Here is a 14,343-nt window from a genome sequence, read left to right as displayed (position 1 = left end):
CTCCATTTCTGAATTCTGTGCTTACATAGCTGTTTTTCTTGATTTTTTCACGGTAGGTCTTCTCACTGTGAGGGTGAAATTGCACGCCTGAGCCCACCCTTTCTCTGCCCACCAGCCTCCTGGTATAGTTCACCTGGAATCTGCATTATCGCTGTGCCAATACTTCTTAGACCTGGGCAACGACGTATCCTTTCTTTTCATGTTACAACTTTGTTATTCTTCACCTTTTGGGTTTTCTTCTTCTCAAGTTAATACATGCCCCATTTTAAAATTTGCTTTATTTTCTGTGCATCCTTCCGGACTGGATGTCTTCCAAATTCTCCAAAAGAACTCTAAAACCACTCTAAGCACAGGCACGTCCAGCAGGTAGCACATCTGTGCCATTTTTGTTTTTTTCCTGGAGACCTCCCCCTAGGGACCCTCCTGGTCCCCTCCAGTCTGGACTGACTGCTCTCCAACTGCCGCACAGATGTTGCCATGGGACTTCCCTTCGCCATCAGGTTTCAAGCTAAAGCCTGAGACTCACAGACAGGAAAAAAGAGAGGCAGGGTGGGGAGGAACGAAAGCAAAAAGACTCCAGGGATGTATATCACCAGTATGAACTAAAATTCACCGAGGGATGTGGAAAAGAGGGACAGTTTAATGAAGACATCCAGGTTAAGAGAATTTATCCCCAGGGGCACCTGGGTGGCTCAGTCGCTTAAGCGTCCGACTTCGGCTCAGGTCAAGATCTCACAGTTTGTGAGTTCGAGCCCCCCATCGGGCTCTGCACTGACCGCTCAGAGCCTGGAACCTGCTTGATTCCATGTCTCCTCCTCTTTCCGCCCCTCCCTCACTCACGCTCTCTCTCTCTCTCTCTCTCAAAAGTTAAAAAAAAATTCTTTTTGAAGAGAATTTATCGCTAGGTTCTACAGTAAAACAAATATTGAGAGTTTTCTGCATCAAGTGCTAAAACTGAAATCTTTCACACAATCCTTTGATACTGAAATTGAAATACATCTTAACTCAAGCTTTAGATTCACTGTCATCTTTATGTCATTTCGTACATTCGTGCTGCTTTTTGTGTGTAACTATTAAAAAAGAGCATACTTTTTTCTTCAATGCTTTTTGGCCAACTCTTTCATTACGTACAAACACCAAATTACATTTTTAAAAAATGTATGGAAATACTGGAGAGAAGTCATTTTCCTTAATTTTACTTCAGTATTCTTGATATAATTAAATCTTTCCTTTACAATAAATAGTTACACTTTCATGGGTACTGTTTAGAGATACTGCAAAAATAAGCTATAGGCCCAATGCACAGTATTAAAACTGAAACATTTTAGAGGTGCCTGGGTGGCTCAGTTGGTTAAGCATCCCACTCTTCGTTATGGCTCAGGCCACGATCTCACAGTTCGTGGGTCTGGGTCCCACGTCCGGCTCTGCACTGACAGCAAGGAGCCTGCTAAATAGTCCCTTTATTACTAACAAATAATAAAATTGCAGATTTTACACTTACTGTCAATTAAAAAATAGGAGGATCTTTCAACTCAGAATCAAAAATCGGTATTAAAAATTTCCTTTAGGGGCACCTGGGTAGCTCAGTCCGTTGAACGTCCGATTTCGGCTCTGATCTCACAATATGTGAGTCTGAGCCCCGACTTGGGCTCTGTGCTGACAGCTCAGAGCCTGGAGCCTGCCTCAGTTTCTGTGTCTCCCTCTCTCTCTCTCTCTCTCTGCTCACCCCCTGCTCATGCTCTGTCTCTATCTCTTAAAAATAAATACACGTTAACAAAATTTATAAAAATTTCCTTCATATTTTCGTATGATTAAATAGCATATATTTTATTAAAGCAACTACAAGATTTGCAAGACATTCGGCCAAGAATCGGTTCCCAGAAAACCCACAAATGAATGCAAAGTATTTACCATGATGTTTATCAATGCACCCTTTATAATAGCCACCACTACAAAGTAAACAATTAAATGACCCAAAGTAAGGAATAAAACACATTGTAGTGTCCAGCATAATGTTAGTTTAAAAGCTGTGCTTTCCAAGATAATTTCATTTCATGCATGAAGTATTCTAAAAATGCTAGGTGAAACAAAGGTCACAAAATAGGAAACAAGAATCACGTAACTGTTAGAGATGCCTGGGTGGCTGGCTCGGTCGGTTAAGCACCTGACTCTTGATGGTGGCTCAGGTCGTGATCTCACAGTTGTGAGACTGGGCCCCGCATCGGGGTCTGCACTGAGCAGAGCCTGCTTGGGATTCTTTCTCTCCCTCTCTCTCTGCCCTTCCCCCGTGTGCACGCACACTTTCTCTCTCTCTCTCTCTGTCAAAATAAGTAAATAAAGTTAAAAAAATACCCATAACTGCTAAAAATACTGAAAGCAAAATATAAGCAGAAAATACAGAGTGAAAGGAAGCTGTTATTCCTTGGTAGTGGCTGCATTTTTTAAACTTGGTATGATGACCAGGTATTACTTTTGTAATCAGAGAAGTTTGAGTACACGCTTATAATTCTAGCACGTACTGTGAAGGACAATGCCCATTAACCTCACGCCATGTACTTTTCAATGCATTACTGAGAAGCATGGGAACAGTGCTATTTTAAATTTTTTTTTTTTTTCAACATTTTTTATTTATTTTTGGGACAGAGAGAGACAGAGCATGAACGGGGGAGGGGCAGAGAGAGAGGGAGACACAGAATCGGAAACAGGCTCCAGGCTCTGAGCCATCAGCCCAGAGCCCGACGCGGGGCTCGAACTCACGGACCGCGAGATCGTGACCTGGCTGAAGTCGGACGCTTAACCGACTGCGCCACCCAGGCGCCCCGGAACAGTGCTATTTTAAATAAATAAACGGAGGTTTCTTTTCTATGCCTGTCATTAGGGACCTGCATCGATAAATTCTGTGTTTTAATAAAGCACTCACAACAGAGCACCCCCACAAGCCATAACAGGAGACTTTCAAAGATTGTTGTTTTTCTTTATGTAATTAATGTTAATGACTTCTGAATATTATCTTCAGTTAAAAAAAAAAAGGCAAAATTAAGGATTTAACTAAGCAAATCATTCATGCTATCCTAGCTCTCATCCCAGACAAAACACAAGTTGTTAAAAGTCCCAGAAAGAAGCCATAATAGCAGATACAATAATTAAAACAAGAAGATGAAACTAAATTAGAATTGGAGCCAAAGAAGACTAATTTTTTTTTTCAAAATTGGATTTATTTAAAAATTTTTTTTTTAACGTTTATTTATTTTGAGACAGAGACAGACAGAGCATGAACGGGGGAGGGTCAGAGAGAGAGGGAGACACAGAATCTGAAACAGGCTCCAGGCTCTGAGCTGTCAGCACAGAGCCTGATGCGGGGCTCGAGCTCATGGAGTGCAAGATCCCGACCTGAGCCGAAGTCGGACGCTTAACCGACTGAGCCACCCAGGTGCCCCAAAATTGGATTTATTTTTAAAGTATCAATCTTTTCTACTTTAGAAAGCAAATCCATCTGGGGCCAATATAATTATGGCGAATGGGGAGCCGGCAGAGGGAGATAACCTACCCAGAAGGAAATCATTTGCATCACTTCTCTTACTTAATGAAATGTCCTTTCCAACACGAAGGAATCTATAGGGAAAATGTAGCTTCTTCCCATTCAACAATCCTCCCTGGAACAAATGTAGCTCCCATATACAAATTTGGGGAGAAAACAAGCACAAAACAAGATCAAGGACATTTCTGAAGAATTAGTAATGATGAATGCTGCTTGTACGTAGCTAAAGAATGGAGACATTTTCTTGTACTTTGGCAGTATGCTGTGTTTAAAACTAAAATCTTTTCCCATAAGAAGTTATTACTACTGTATAAAGCTTGAAAAGCACAAGAACCAGCAGATATAATGATTATTCTGTGTGCTCTTTCAAGCTTTTTGACTTCTTTTCCTTTAAAAAAAAATTTTTTTTAATGTTTATTTATTTTTGAGAGAGACAGACAGAGCATGAGCAGGGGAGGGGCAGAGAGAGAGGGAGACACAGAATCGGAAGCAGGCTCCAGGCTCTGGGCTGTCAGCACAGAGCCTGACGTAGGGCTCGAACTCATGAACTCTAAGAGGTCAGGTCATGACCTGAGCCAAAGCTGGACCCTTAACGGAGTGAGGCACCCAAGTGCCCCTTGAGTTCTTTTTCAACTCTCACTGCCCGTTGATGGATATGACATTTTATGTCTGATTTCATATGTTTTTCTGATAAAATTCACTTATTATAGAAATTAACAGGAGAAAAAAAACTTCAATAAAATCAAAATCACCGGGGCGCCTGGGTGGCTCAGTCGGTTGAGCGTCCGACGTCAGCTCAGGTCATGATCTCGCGGTCCGTGAGTTCGAGCCTCGCGTCAGGCTCTGTGCTGACAGCTCGGAGCCTGGAGCCTGCTTCGGATTCTGTGTCTCCCTCTCTCTCTGCCCCTCCCCTGCTCGTGCTCTGTCTCTCTGTCTCTCAAAAATAAAGATTTAAAAAAATTAAAAAAAAAAAATCAAAATCACCCATAATCCCATTGGTTGTAGATAAACACTGCTAAGATTTCTTTTCCACTCATGTTTTCTTTTACATAGTTGCGAATCAGCCTGGGCATAGTGGTCCTGAAGTATGACTAACTTGGAATATTCAAAGGTCTCACATGAAAGACCACATAAGAAAGAAGCCTGATAGCTCAGTGATATCAGACTGAACCCTCAAGGAGCAGTGAGTGATCAGCCTTCCCTGATGAAGAGAAGTCCAGGGATTCTGGCCATTCTTTGTGATAGCATGATGCAGACAATTCTTAAAAACGCAGGATATTCGGGCCACCTGGGTGGTGTAGTTGGTTAAGCGTCCGACTCTTGATCTAGGCTCAGGTCATGATCTTACGTTTTTTTTGAGTCCGAGCCAGGCATGGGGCGCTGTACTGACAGTGCAGTGCCTGCTTGGGATTCTTTCTCTCCTTCCCTCTGGCCCTCCCCAGCTTATTCTCTGTCTCTCTGTCTCTGTCTCTGTCTCTGTCTCTCTCTCAAAACTCATCAATAAACTTAAAAATATATAAATAAATAAAATAAATTAAAAAAAAAAACCCCATAGGATATTCAAGAATTTCTATCCCTCTTGTGTGTAAAAGCCGGGCTCATCAAGCACCACTCCCACGGTGTGTACGTATATAACCCCACACACAATGTCCCCGGACTTCCTAAGCGGTTGTACTGACCGCAGAGGTCAGCGAACGCTGCAAGAACCGCCGGTTCAGAATCACACCGGATTACTGCGCTAGGGCATCTGGGCATCTGCGAGAGCCTAGAATCTACAATAAAAACGTTCTTCCGTGCCCAGCCCCATTCTTAAAATTAGGTGAAGTCTCGTGCAACCTTCCTGGATATTGTTCTGCTATATGATGGGACTCAAGAGTAGCTGTTGTTCAGCGTCAAACCCAAAAAACTACTCTGGTGCAGTATCTGTCAGAATATCCAACAACAAACTTTTCACACTACAGAGGATGAAGATAGTTGTAGACAATTCACACAAAAGTAGCCACCAAAAGACAAGGTACGACTGTCTTAAAACTTTACTGGGGCACCTGGGTGGCTCAGTCAGTTGAGCATCCGACTTCAGCTCAGGTCATGATCTCACGGTTTGTGAGTTCGAGCCCCGCGTCGGGCTCTGTGCTGACAGCTCGGAGCCTGGAGCCTGCTTCTGATTCTGTGTCTCCCTCTCTCTCTGCCCCTCCCATGCTCACACTCTGTCTCTATCTCTCTCAAAAATAAATAAGTGTTTTTTAAAAAAAGACACACAAAAAAAACAAACTTTATTAAAGCAGAAAATTCAAAATCAATGAAGCAAATATCTTCAGTTTCTCATCTGACCCTATCTGAATGGTTTCCTGGTCATTACTACTTGTATGTTTGGAGAGTCTTGAATATAACATTAAATAGAATGACACTTAAGGTAGCAATTCTTTAATTTCTAAATTCCTTTAGGTTAAGCTATTAACCGGACTTTGCCCTCAGAGATCAGTAACTTGTCTTACGCAACCCGCTTTGCCTGTACTGGACAGAACCAAGTCCAGAGGAGCTCCGGTTTCAGCGGTAGATCTATTACACCATGAAGAGCAGTCGTTCAAGTAGAAAGGGGTTGAAGGCTTTGCAAAGAAAATACTCTCCTTGAGTAATGGTAATGATGTGCTTAATTCCGCCTGAGATCATGATTAAAATGTTCATATGAGGGGGGCCTGGGTGGCCCAGTGGTTAAGCATCCGACTTCAGCTCAGGCCATGATCTCATGGTTTGTGAGTTTGAACCCCACTTTGGGCTCTGTGCTGAGAGCTCAGAGCCTGGAGCCTGCTTCAGATTCTGTGCCTCCCTTTCGCTCTGCCCCTCCCCCGTTCACACACACACACTCTCTCTCTCTCTCTCTAAAATAAATATTGACAGAAAGTTCAATAAAAATGTTCATATGATTAAGAGCAACCTTACATTCTGATTCTAGAAACACAATCAAAAGCAAAGGGTAAGATGAGAAAGCCAGCTCACCCTCAAGGGACATCACCCACTCGCTCCAAGGAAGGAAAGTGTCAACCACAACCTGATCTACTCTCTCCAACTAGACAAAGAGTGCAAGAGAGTGCCGAGCAAGTACGCCCAAGACAAATACAGGATTTGAGGAAAAACAACCCAGTATGACACCGATCCTGCATCAGATAGAAGGGTCAGGAAGGGTGCATGCTAGATGTAACTGGCATTTCTCTCTCAAGCTTTGTTTTGGGTTTCAATATGCTTAATGTTTGAGCCCGTTGTACTTTGCTTTCTAGGTAGCGCCTTTCTGAGAATTACCTTCAGTAAAATCATTTCTTGTCTAAAGGATGTTTGCATATAGCCATAGGGTTTGCAGAGTACTTATATTAATGCTAAACACTAATTACTTGTTCAAGCAGCAAGTAGTTTACAACAATGTTGCCTATTCCTACCACAAAGTGGAAAACGTTATCAAGGAAAGATTTACTCTGTACCAGAGTCAGGATCGTTTCTTTTATGAACACAACGTGTGTTGTGACTTTAAAAAAAAGTTATTTATTGCCTGCAATTCACAACTTTTCCTCAATGATCTGATTTTGTAAATCAGGTGGTTATTAGCTCCAGCACAATTTTCTGTTAATACTGTAAGGAACACTGGAGTGTGAACTGAAAGGTCGTGGGCTTTGGTCCTAATTCTGCCACAAACACCTGTGTGAGGTACAGCGAGACATCCCCCCCTCGTGACTCTCAATATTTGTGCCTGAGAAGTGAGACCACTTAGGATGAGCCTTCCTACATGGGGGATAACATGTTTTCTCACAATAAAAACAGCCTGACAGTTCGTCACAGCATTATCATAAAATCTTTTGACTTCACATTTAGATCTGAAGACATTTCATACATCGTTTCTTCCTTTTGACAGTATTTTGTTCCCTTGGGAGTTTCAATTCCCTCTTGCCAAGGGGAGGGGCACAGAGTGGGGGTAAGGAGAGGGAAGACAATCAGTCTGGGGCCACAGGAAGTTTGGGGTCAAAGGAAATTTGCCACAGCTAAGCGGCACCATGGTGGCGAACTATAATCTTACGGTCAATTCCACCGTTTAGTCAATTCTCACACTTCTGAATAGTTAAGAAGTGGGGAGATCGCAAGCAAAATGATACATGTTCACTTTGGAAACAGGTGCAGTTGCAAGTGACCTAGCAGGTGTCATCAGCAATGATGCTCATCCAAAGACCTGAGACCTGGTTCCTGGTGAGCTTATATTCTCATCGAAATATATCTGAAACATTTCACAGAATGGGTGAGAACCAAAAGAAAACAAATCATTAACAAGATCTGGCCCCCCTAAGTAACTGGTTCATGATCTACTTCTTAACTTACACTGAATTAAACGGTCTCTTGACATAATAACTAAATTGGTTTGAAACACACAGTTCCCGGAGACAGCTGACCTCTATATTTAAACATTACTTATTTTCATCTTATTAAATTTTCAGTTCTTAACCAGTCAGACAGAAAAGGGTTAGAGCCCTTGTGAAGTATTTAAGAATAAGGAATAAGGAGGAACAGGGTAAGTCTTGAATCACCAAATGTTTAAGAATCTGGTTCTCCACGCTCTGTCCATCAATTCTACCGTGAGCAGTAAATCCACCAAACGAAAACTTCATTCCAATGGCCAGTGTTTTCTATGAATGTCTCAAATTATGCACAAGCGTGAACAGTAATCTGCACGTATGCTCTCATGACATTCATGTTTGATGAAGTATTAAACAGATCTCCAGAATCTTCGGCACTTATCCTAAGTTTGCTGTTGGGACTTTGTGAAAAAAAGAGCCCTTTTAGTCTTTACAAGAAGTCGCTAGATGTATATCAGTATTTGTCCAAGGTCTCCCTGTATAGACCTCTATGTCCTTGTTTATAACCATGCATAAACCACCATGTTAACCACCAGACCAAAGACTGCGGATTTCCACATTGCCTGGTTATACAAAAATATCAACTAGGAAGAGACTAATAACCAAGTCAGATTAAATATGGAGTGTGACAGTGTTTCCAGAGGAAAAAAGTCAGACATCACATTAAACAGCTCAGTTTTTCAAATAGAAGGGGGAAGTAAAATTTGAGGTTTGTGCGAGACGCACCCAGTTAAACCTTAGTGATCTCACTGGGTCCTCCAGTTTGATAGAAGAGTTCGCCAACTCTACTGTCCCAACTACAGCCAGGAGGAATAATCAAGTTGTCTCAGGAAAAGAGGTTTTTAAGAAATGAGCAGAATGGAGGAGCTTCGCGTATCATTTTCTCTTCTATGGAGTCAGGAGACAAAACACACACGGCCCCAATTCTCCAAGTCTAGACAGTTAGCGTGCATGAGAATCACCTATGGGATTTGGTAAAATGAAAATTCCTGGGCCCCACCCCCAGGTCTTTTCATTCAGCAGTTATGGAATCGGTCCAAGAATCTGTCATTTGAATAAACATATTAGGTAAATTCATTCTGAGGCAGGGAGTTCGGAAATATTGCTCCTGTGTTGACACCTTAATAGTCTAAAATACAGTCCAATATAGAGTAGCAGAAAGAAACTGCGTATTAGATTTAATTAAAACATCCTTCTTGGGCGCCTGGGTGGCTCGGTTGGTTAAGTGTCCGGCTTCGGCTCAGGTCATGATCTCCTGGTTTGTGGGTTCGAGACCCACATTGAGCTCTGTGCTGACAGCTGAGAACCCAGAGCCCGCTTTGGAGTCTATGCCTCCCTCTCTGTCCCTGCCCCTCCCCAAATTGAGCGCGTGCGTGCGTATGCACTCTCTCTCTCTCTCTAAAATAGACATTAAACAAACAAACAACATCCTTCTTTCTCACCCCCAAAGTCCAAAACAATCCGCCTCAGTTACGCGGCTGGCCAGCTCACCTAAGCAGCGGTAGGGAATCACAATGCGGGCGTGGGTCTTGCATTGCTTGTGGCCCCTCTTGCACCAGTTCTGGATGGTCACTGGTTGGTTGGCTTCCACCACGTTGGTGATCTGCAGTTCAGGGTAGACCTGGGGGAGCACACAAGAAGGACAAACTGTGAGGCAGACAAACCGTGAAACTGTGTGCACACACCCGATCCATGGTTGCTGTTCGAAGGCACCGCGATCTCCCGGCGTTCGCGCAAGCCTTGAACATTCAGGGTAGAGAAAAAGATGTAAGTGACAAGAACCTAATCGTTCCATTCAAAATATCAAATGAGGTGACTTTTATAAAATCTTCCTGCACCCATTCGGGCTTAAGATACTTTTTTCTTCCCCCCAGGGGAGATAAAACAGAAACAGAAGGGGACCCTCTAATAAGTACAGGGTTATTTTAATGCAAAATACACTGGTATGAGAATGATATTCTGTAATGCCCTAAATAAATGTTACAGTACAGGGGCGCCTGGGTGGCTCAGTCTGTTGAGCGGCCGACTTCGGCTCAGGTCATGACCTCACATTCTGGAGTTCAAGTCCCACATTGGGCTCTCTGCTATCAGTGCACAGCCCGCTTCAAATCCTCTGTCCCCTTCTCTCTCTGCCCCTCCTCTGGGCTTGCTCACTCTCTCTCAAAAATAAACATTAAAAAAAAAAAGTTACAGTAGATACCTCTGGGAATATTACCATTACTTAAATTCAACCCACCCCTATTTTGTTAATTAAGCAAACATTTTACATACAGGATTTGACACATAGCAAGCTTTCCATATAAAAACCCTTCTCTTTATTCAATGTAATTTTATATAAAAATAATTTATCAAACAGTTATCATGGGTGTCATTTAGATAAAGAATCGCATTCAGGAATCTCTTCCCTTGAGAACTAACTACAGCCCTTCGGTTTGATCATTGATCTCTGTAATCACGGTGTTTCCTGAGCACTTGGAATAAAATGTGAAAACTTGGTCAACTGTATGTGTGAAATACCAGATCACTTCTATTAATAATAGAGTAGAGACTTGAAAAGACTAGAATAGACTAGAATAGAGTAGAGACTTGAAAAGCAGAGACTTGAAAGAAAAAAAAAACCCATAAAAATGTATTTCCCAAATAGGCTTTCCCTTGCATGAATCTTGCACTTCTCCAGGGTTGCTAATGTCCTAAAGACAATAAAGAGAGAAAAGCCTAAGACAACTGAGGTGATCAGCAAACGAATGGTTATAATGATGGGTCGTGAAATCTAAACTGGGAATATGAAGGTGGGATACTGTGGTAGGATTCCTTCCCTAAGGAAAGAAAAAAAGAAAAAAAAAAAAAAAAAAAAAAAAAAAAAACAACAACCTCAAGGCAACCTGGCTATAGGCTTAGTGACAACATCCCTCATGACCTTGTAACGCGTAACCACTTAATCAGACCACATGTTTGTGTGTTACCATATATGGGAGACGAAGAAGTAGAAAAATATAGAAGAAACTACACCACGTGGTGTTTGGGGGGCTCCGTTCTTTGGGTACGACCCCAACTAAACCATGCCGATAGGAATAAAGTTGCTTCCTGGAAAGACAAGCCTCCGGGTCACGACTCTCTGTCCGGGTCACGACTCTCTGTGCGAGAATTCTGCTACGATACCTGCTCCAAAGGCTGCAGTATCAGTGAGTCCCGGTGCGGGCTACAGAATTTTGGCGTAAAGGTACCAAAGCAAGTGCGGTGGTTGGAATTGGTACTTGCAGCATCAGAGCGTTGAAATTACGACTTTGGAGGAGTGCCGTTATGAGTAATTTCAAAGAGTACAATCCGGCCATGGGAGGGAATGGCTGACGGCAAGATCACTGGCGGAATGAAAGATCAAGGAACTGGGGACACTGGAAGCGCGGAAGGGCCGTCGAGGTTGACGTGGTTTGGGTGACAGAAAGCCAACAACTACACCCTTCGAAGATTGGGGGGAGAATGCCACTGAGGCATCCAGAGGACTCCAACAGACAGAACAGAAAGGTAATCTAGGTCGCACGCATGCGCCTTATGTGTGGGGCAGGGGGGCGTTCACGGGGAAGAGGGGAAACATGGTTCAGAAGTGAAAACGAGGAGGAAGGAGAGGAAGGAGGCCATCCCCCCCTGTAGGCACAGCGCTAGGAGGGCTGTGGGGGAAGAACTTCTACCAGGGGGAGCAGTGCTTGGGGGGGAGAACCAGGTTTCCAAGCAAGAAGATAACACCCGCAGCGTGGGCTATGGGTATGGGGAATTTCGCTTTTGATTGCCAGTGACGTTCAGAAAGAACCTGCCATGATCCTACCTTCGTTTGAACTTGTTATTTTGTTCACGGTGGGCTTTTGGGATTAATTTTGATTTTTAAAATAGTGCGTTAAAATATTATCTGGTTCCTGAGTGCCTCACTCACCGCACTCTAGTCCCAGCCCCGAGATAAATCAGTCAAAAAATAAATAAGTGAAGGAACAAGAACAGATTAAAAAAACCATGGTACATCCAGACAACGCGTTATCCAGCGTCAAAGAGAAACAAACTACCAAGCCACGAAAAGACCTGGAGGAGCCTTAGTGCATATTACGAAGGGAAAGAAGTCAATCTGAAAATGCTCCATACTGTAGGATCCCAACTATAGACATTCTGGAAAAGGCAAAGCCATTTCAGTAAAAAAGATTAGTGGTAACCAGGAGTCAGGGAAAGGGAAGGCTGAAGAAGAGAAACACAGAGATTTTTAGGGCTGTGAAATTATTCTATATGATACTATAATAGTGAGTATGTGTCATAATACATTTGTCCAAATCTACAGAATGTACAAGACCAAGAGCTAACCCTAACGTGAACCCTGGGCTCTGGGTGATTACGATGTCAGGGTAACTTCATCAACTGGAAGAAATGTACCACTGGTGGGGGGGTGTGGATGATGGGATGATGAAGAGGGGGGACAGGGGACACATAAGAAATCCCTGGGCCACCTTCTCAATTTTGCCGTGAACCTGAAACTACTCTAAAATATAAAGTGTATTTTTTAAACAATTAAAAAGGGGCGCCTGGGTGGCTCCGTCGGTTAAGCGTCCGACTTCAGCTCAGGTCATGATCTCACAGTTCGTGGGTTCAAGCCCCAGGTCGGGCTCTGCTCTGACAGCTCGGAGCCTGGAGCCTGCTTCGGATTGTCTCCCTCTCTCTCTGCCCCTCTCCCACTCACACTCATGTTTCTCTCTCAAAAATAAATAAACATTAAAAAAAAAAATAAAACCCAATAAGGCACTGATCTGTTGTAGTGTGGGGCACACTGATAGAGGTATGTGCTATGAGAACACGCACAAAAAAGGGGATCTAAATCAGAATCCTGGGGTGGGTACCGAGGAAGTTACTTTTCAAAAACACTGCCAGTAATTCAGCTCCAAATGGAAACAGCCACCTTCCCTGTATTTTATTTTGTTCTTAAGTACCTTAACACCTCGATGCATGCATTTCAGTCACAGATAATGCTCAACCTGAAAATGCCACTAAAAATTTAATATCCCCATGGCTTTCTTCCATACAATGAACGGTAAAGTGGCTCTTTGTACAGGAATGTAATTCTCCCACCACTCTTCCTTGTTTATTAGGTCACAAAAGTACAGCACTCATGAGTCATAAACTCTATGACACTAGAGAGTTTGCCCTGAGGGACATGATTTTATGCGCCTTAACGTGTGAGTTACTACATTTTTCTTAAGGGCTTCTGGCCACTTCACAGAAATACTACCCTGCTGAGAATTTTCTCCCGAGCTTTCTGTCTGTGGCAGGCACAGATAAGTCACATTGTTTTCTTTTTAATTCCAAACCACCACCACCACCACCACCACCACCACCAACGACAAAACATTTGCAGGGTGCAAATTGATAAGGAGGAAAGGAAGACTCTCTCATCATGCTGCACACCATCTTCAGTTTACAATAGTAATCTCTGGGCAACAGAGCAGTAACTTACTCAGTTGGTAATTGTCCAGCAGACAGAGTTGCATACTGACAAAATAAAATCAGCGAAGACAAGGCTTCTCCCCAAGATCACTACTAGAGCTTCAGAAAGTGATAAACACAGAATTTACTTCCAGTTCCGACCACGCAACATAGGACATATGTGTTACTTCCTGTGCTTCAACTTCTCTCTCCAGGATGCCGACAATGAACGTGTTAATAAGCAAGTGGATGACGAGATGAGAAACCTTGAACTGCATGAATTCCACACACAGTCTGCAGAAGTAAGTTCAACCTGAATCACCTATTTTTCAGAGACAAAGAGTTACGAATTTGGATCTGCCAGATAATAAAAATTTGCTGTTCTGAAATCAAGGTTTTATTTTATTTTGTTTTATCTTATTTTATTTTGTTTTATTTTACTTTTTTATTTATTTGTTATTGTTTTGTTTGTAAATGTTTATTTATTCATTTTGAGAGAGAGAGACAGCACGATTGACAGAGGGGTAGAGACAGACAGAGAGAGAGAGAGAGAGAGAGAGAGAGAGAGAGAATCCCAAGCAGGCTCCATGCTCATTGCAGAGCCCAATGCAGGGCTTGAACTCACAAACCACAAGATCACAACCTGAGCCGATATCAAGAGTCAGAGCCACCCCACCCCCGCACCCCAAAATCAGGAGGTTTATTTTAAAAGAGGGAGAAACATCAACAAGACAGGTAACAAAATTTCTTTGGAAGCACACAGAAAGCCCCAGGAAGTCCAAGCAATTACCACATGCCACACAAGCCCCCATTCAGAAAACAAAAAACAATGCAATGAAAAAAAAAAAAAAACCAGTTTCTGACCAAAAATTCAAGTACTAGACACCTAGTTTTTTATTAAGCAGCTCCAGCAGGTGCCCAGAGATAACCATTTTATACTGAAAAAAAAAAAAAAAA

General features: G+C 42.7%; 2 protein-coding genes across 9 annotated transcripts in view; one reads left to right on the top strand and one right to left on the bottom strand.

Annotated features, from left to right (window-relative positions):
* Positions 1-14,343, bottom strand: part of LOC122491270 (amyloid beta precursor protein) — a 279,513-nt gene that overhangs the window by 182,985 nt on the left and 82,185 nt on the right. For all 8 annotated transcript variants that reach the window (XM_043593800.1, XM_043593801.1, XM_043593802.1 and 5 more), the window contains exon 3: positions 9,424-9,553. In XM_043593800.1, coding sequence (XP_043449735.1) covers positions 9,424-9,553 — 130 coding nt within the window. The remainder of the gene's footprint in view (positions 1-9,423; positions 9,554-14,343) is intronic.
* Positions 9,625-14,343, top strand: part of LOC122490938 (atherin-like) — a 97,903-nt gene continuing 93,184 nt past the window's right edge. The window contains exons 1-2 of the mRNA XM_043593271.1: positions 9,625-9,699; positions 13,602-13,688. Coding sequence (XP_043449206.1) covers positions 9,625-9,699; positions 13,602-13,688 — 162 coding nt within the window. The remainder of the gene's footprint in view (positions 9,700-13,601; positions 13,689-14,343) is intronic.

This window comes from Prionailurus bengalensis, chromosome C2 (assembly GCF_016509475.1).
Source record: "Prionailurus bengalensis isolate Pbe53 chromosome C2, Fcat_Pben_1.1_paternal_pri, whole genome shotgun sequence".
Taxonomy (NCBI): Eukaryota; Metazoa; Chordata; class Mammalia; order Carnivora; family Felidae; genus Prionailurus; species Prionailurus bengalensis.
The sequence above is the reverse complement of the archived record's forward strand: the minus strand, read 5'-3'. Positions and strand labels throughout refer to the sequence as shown.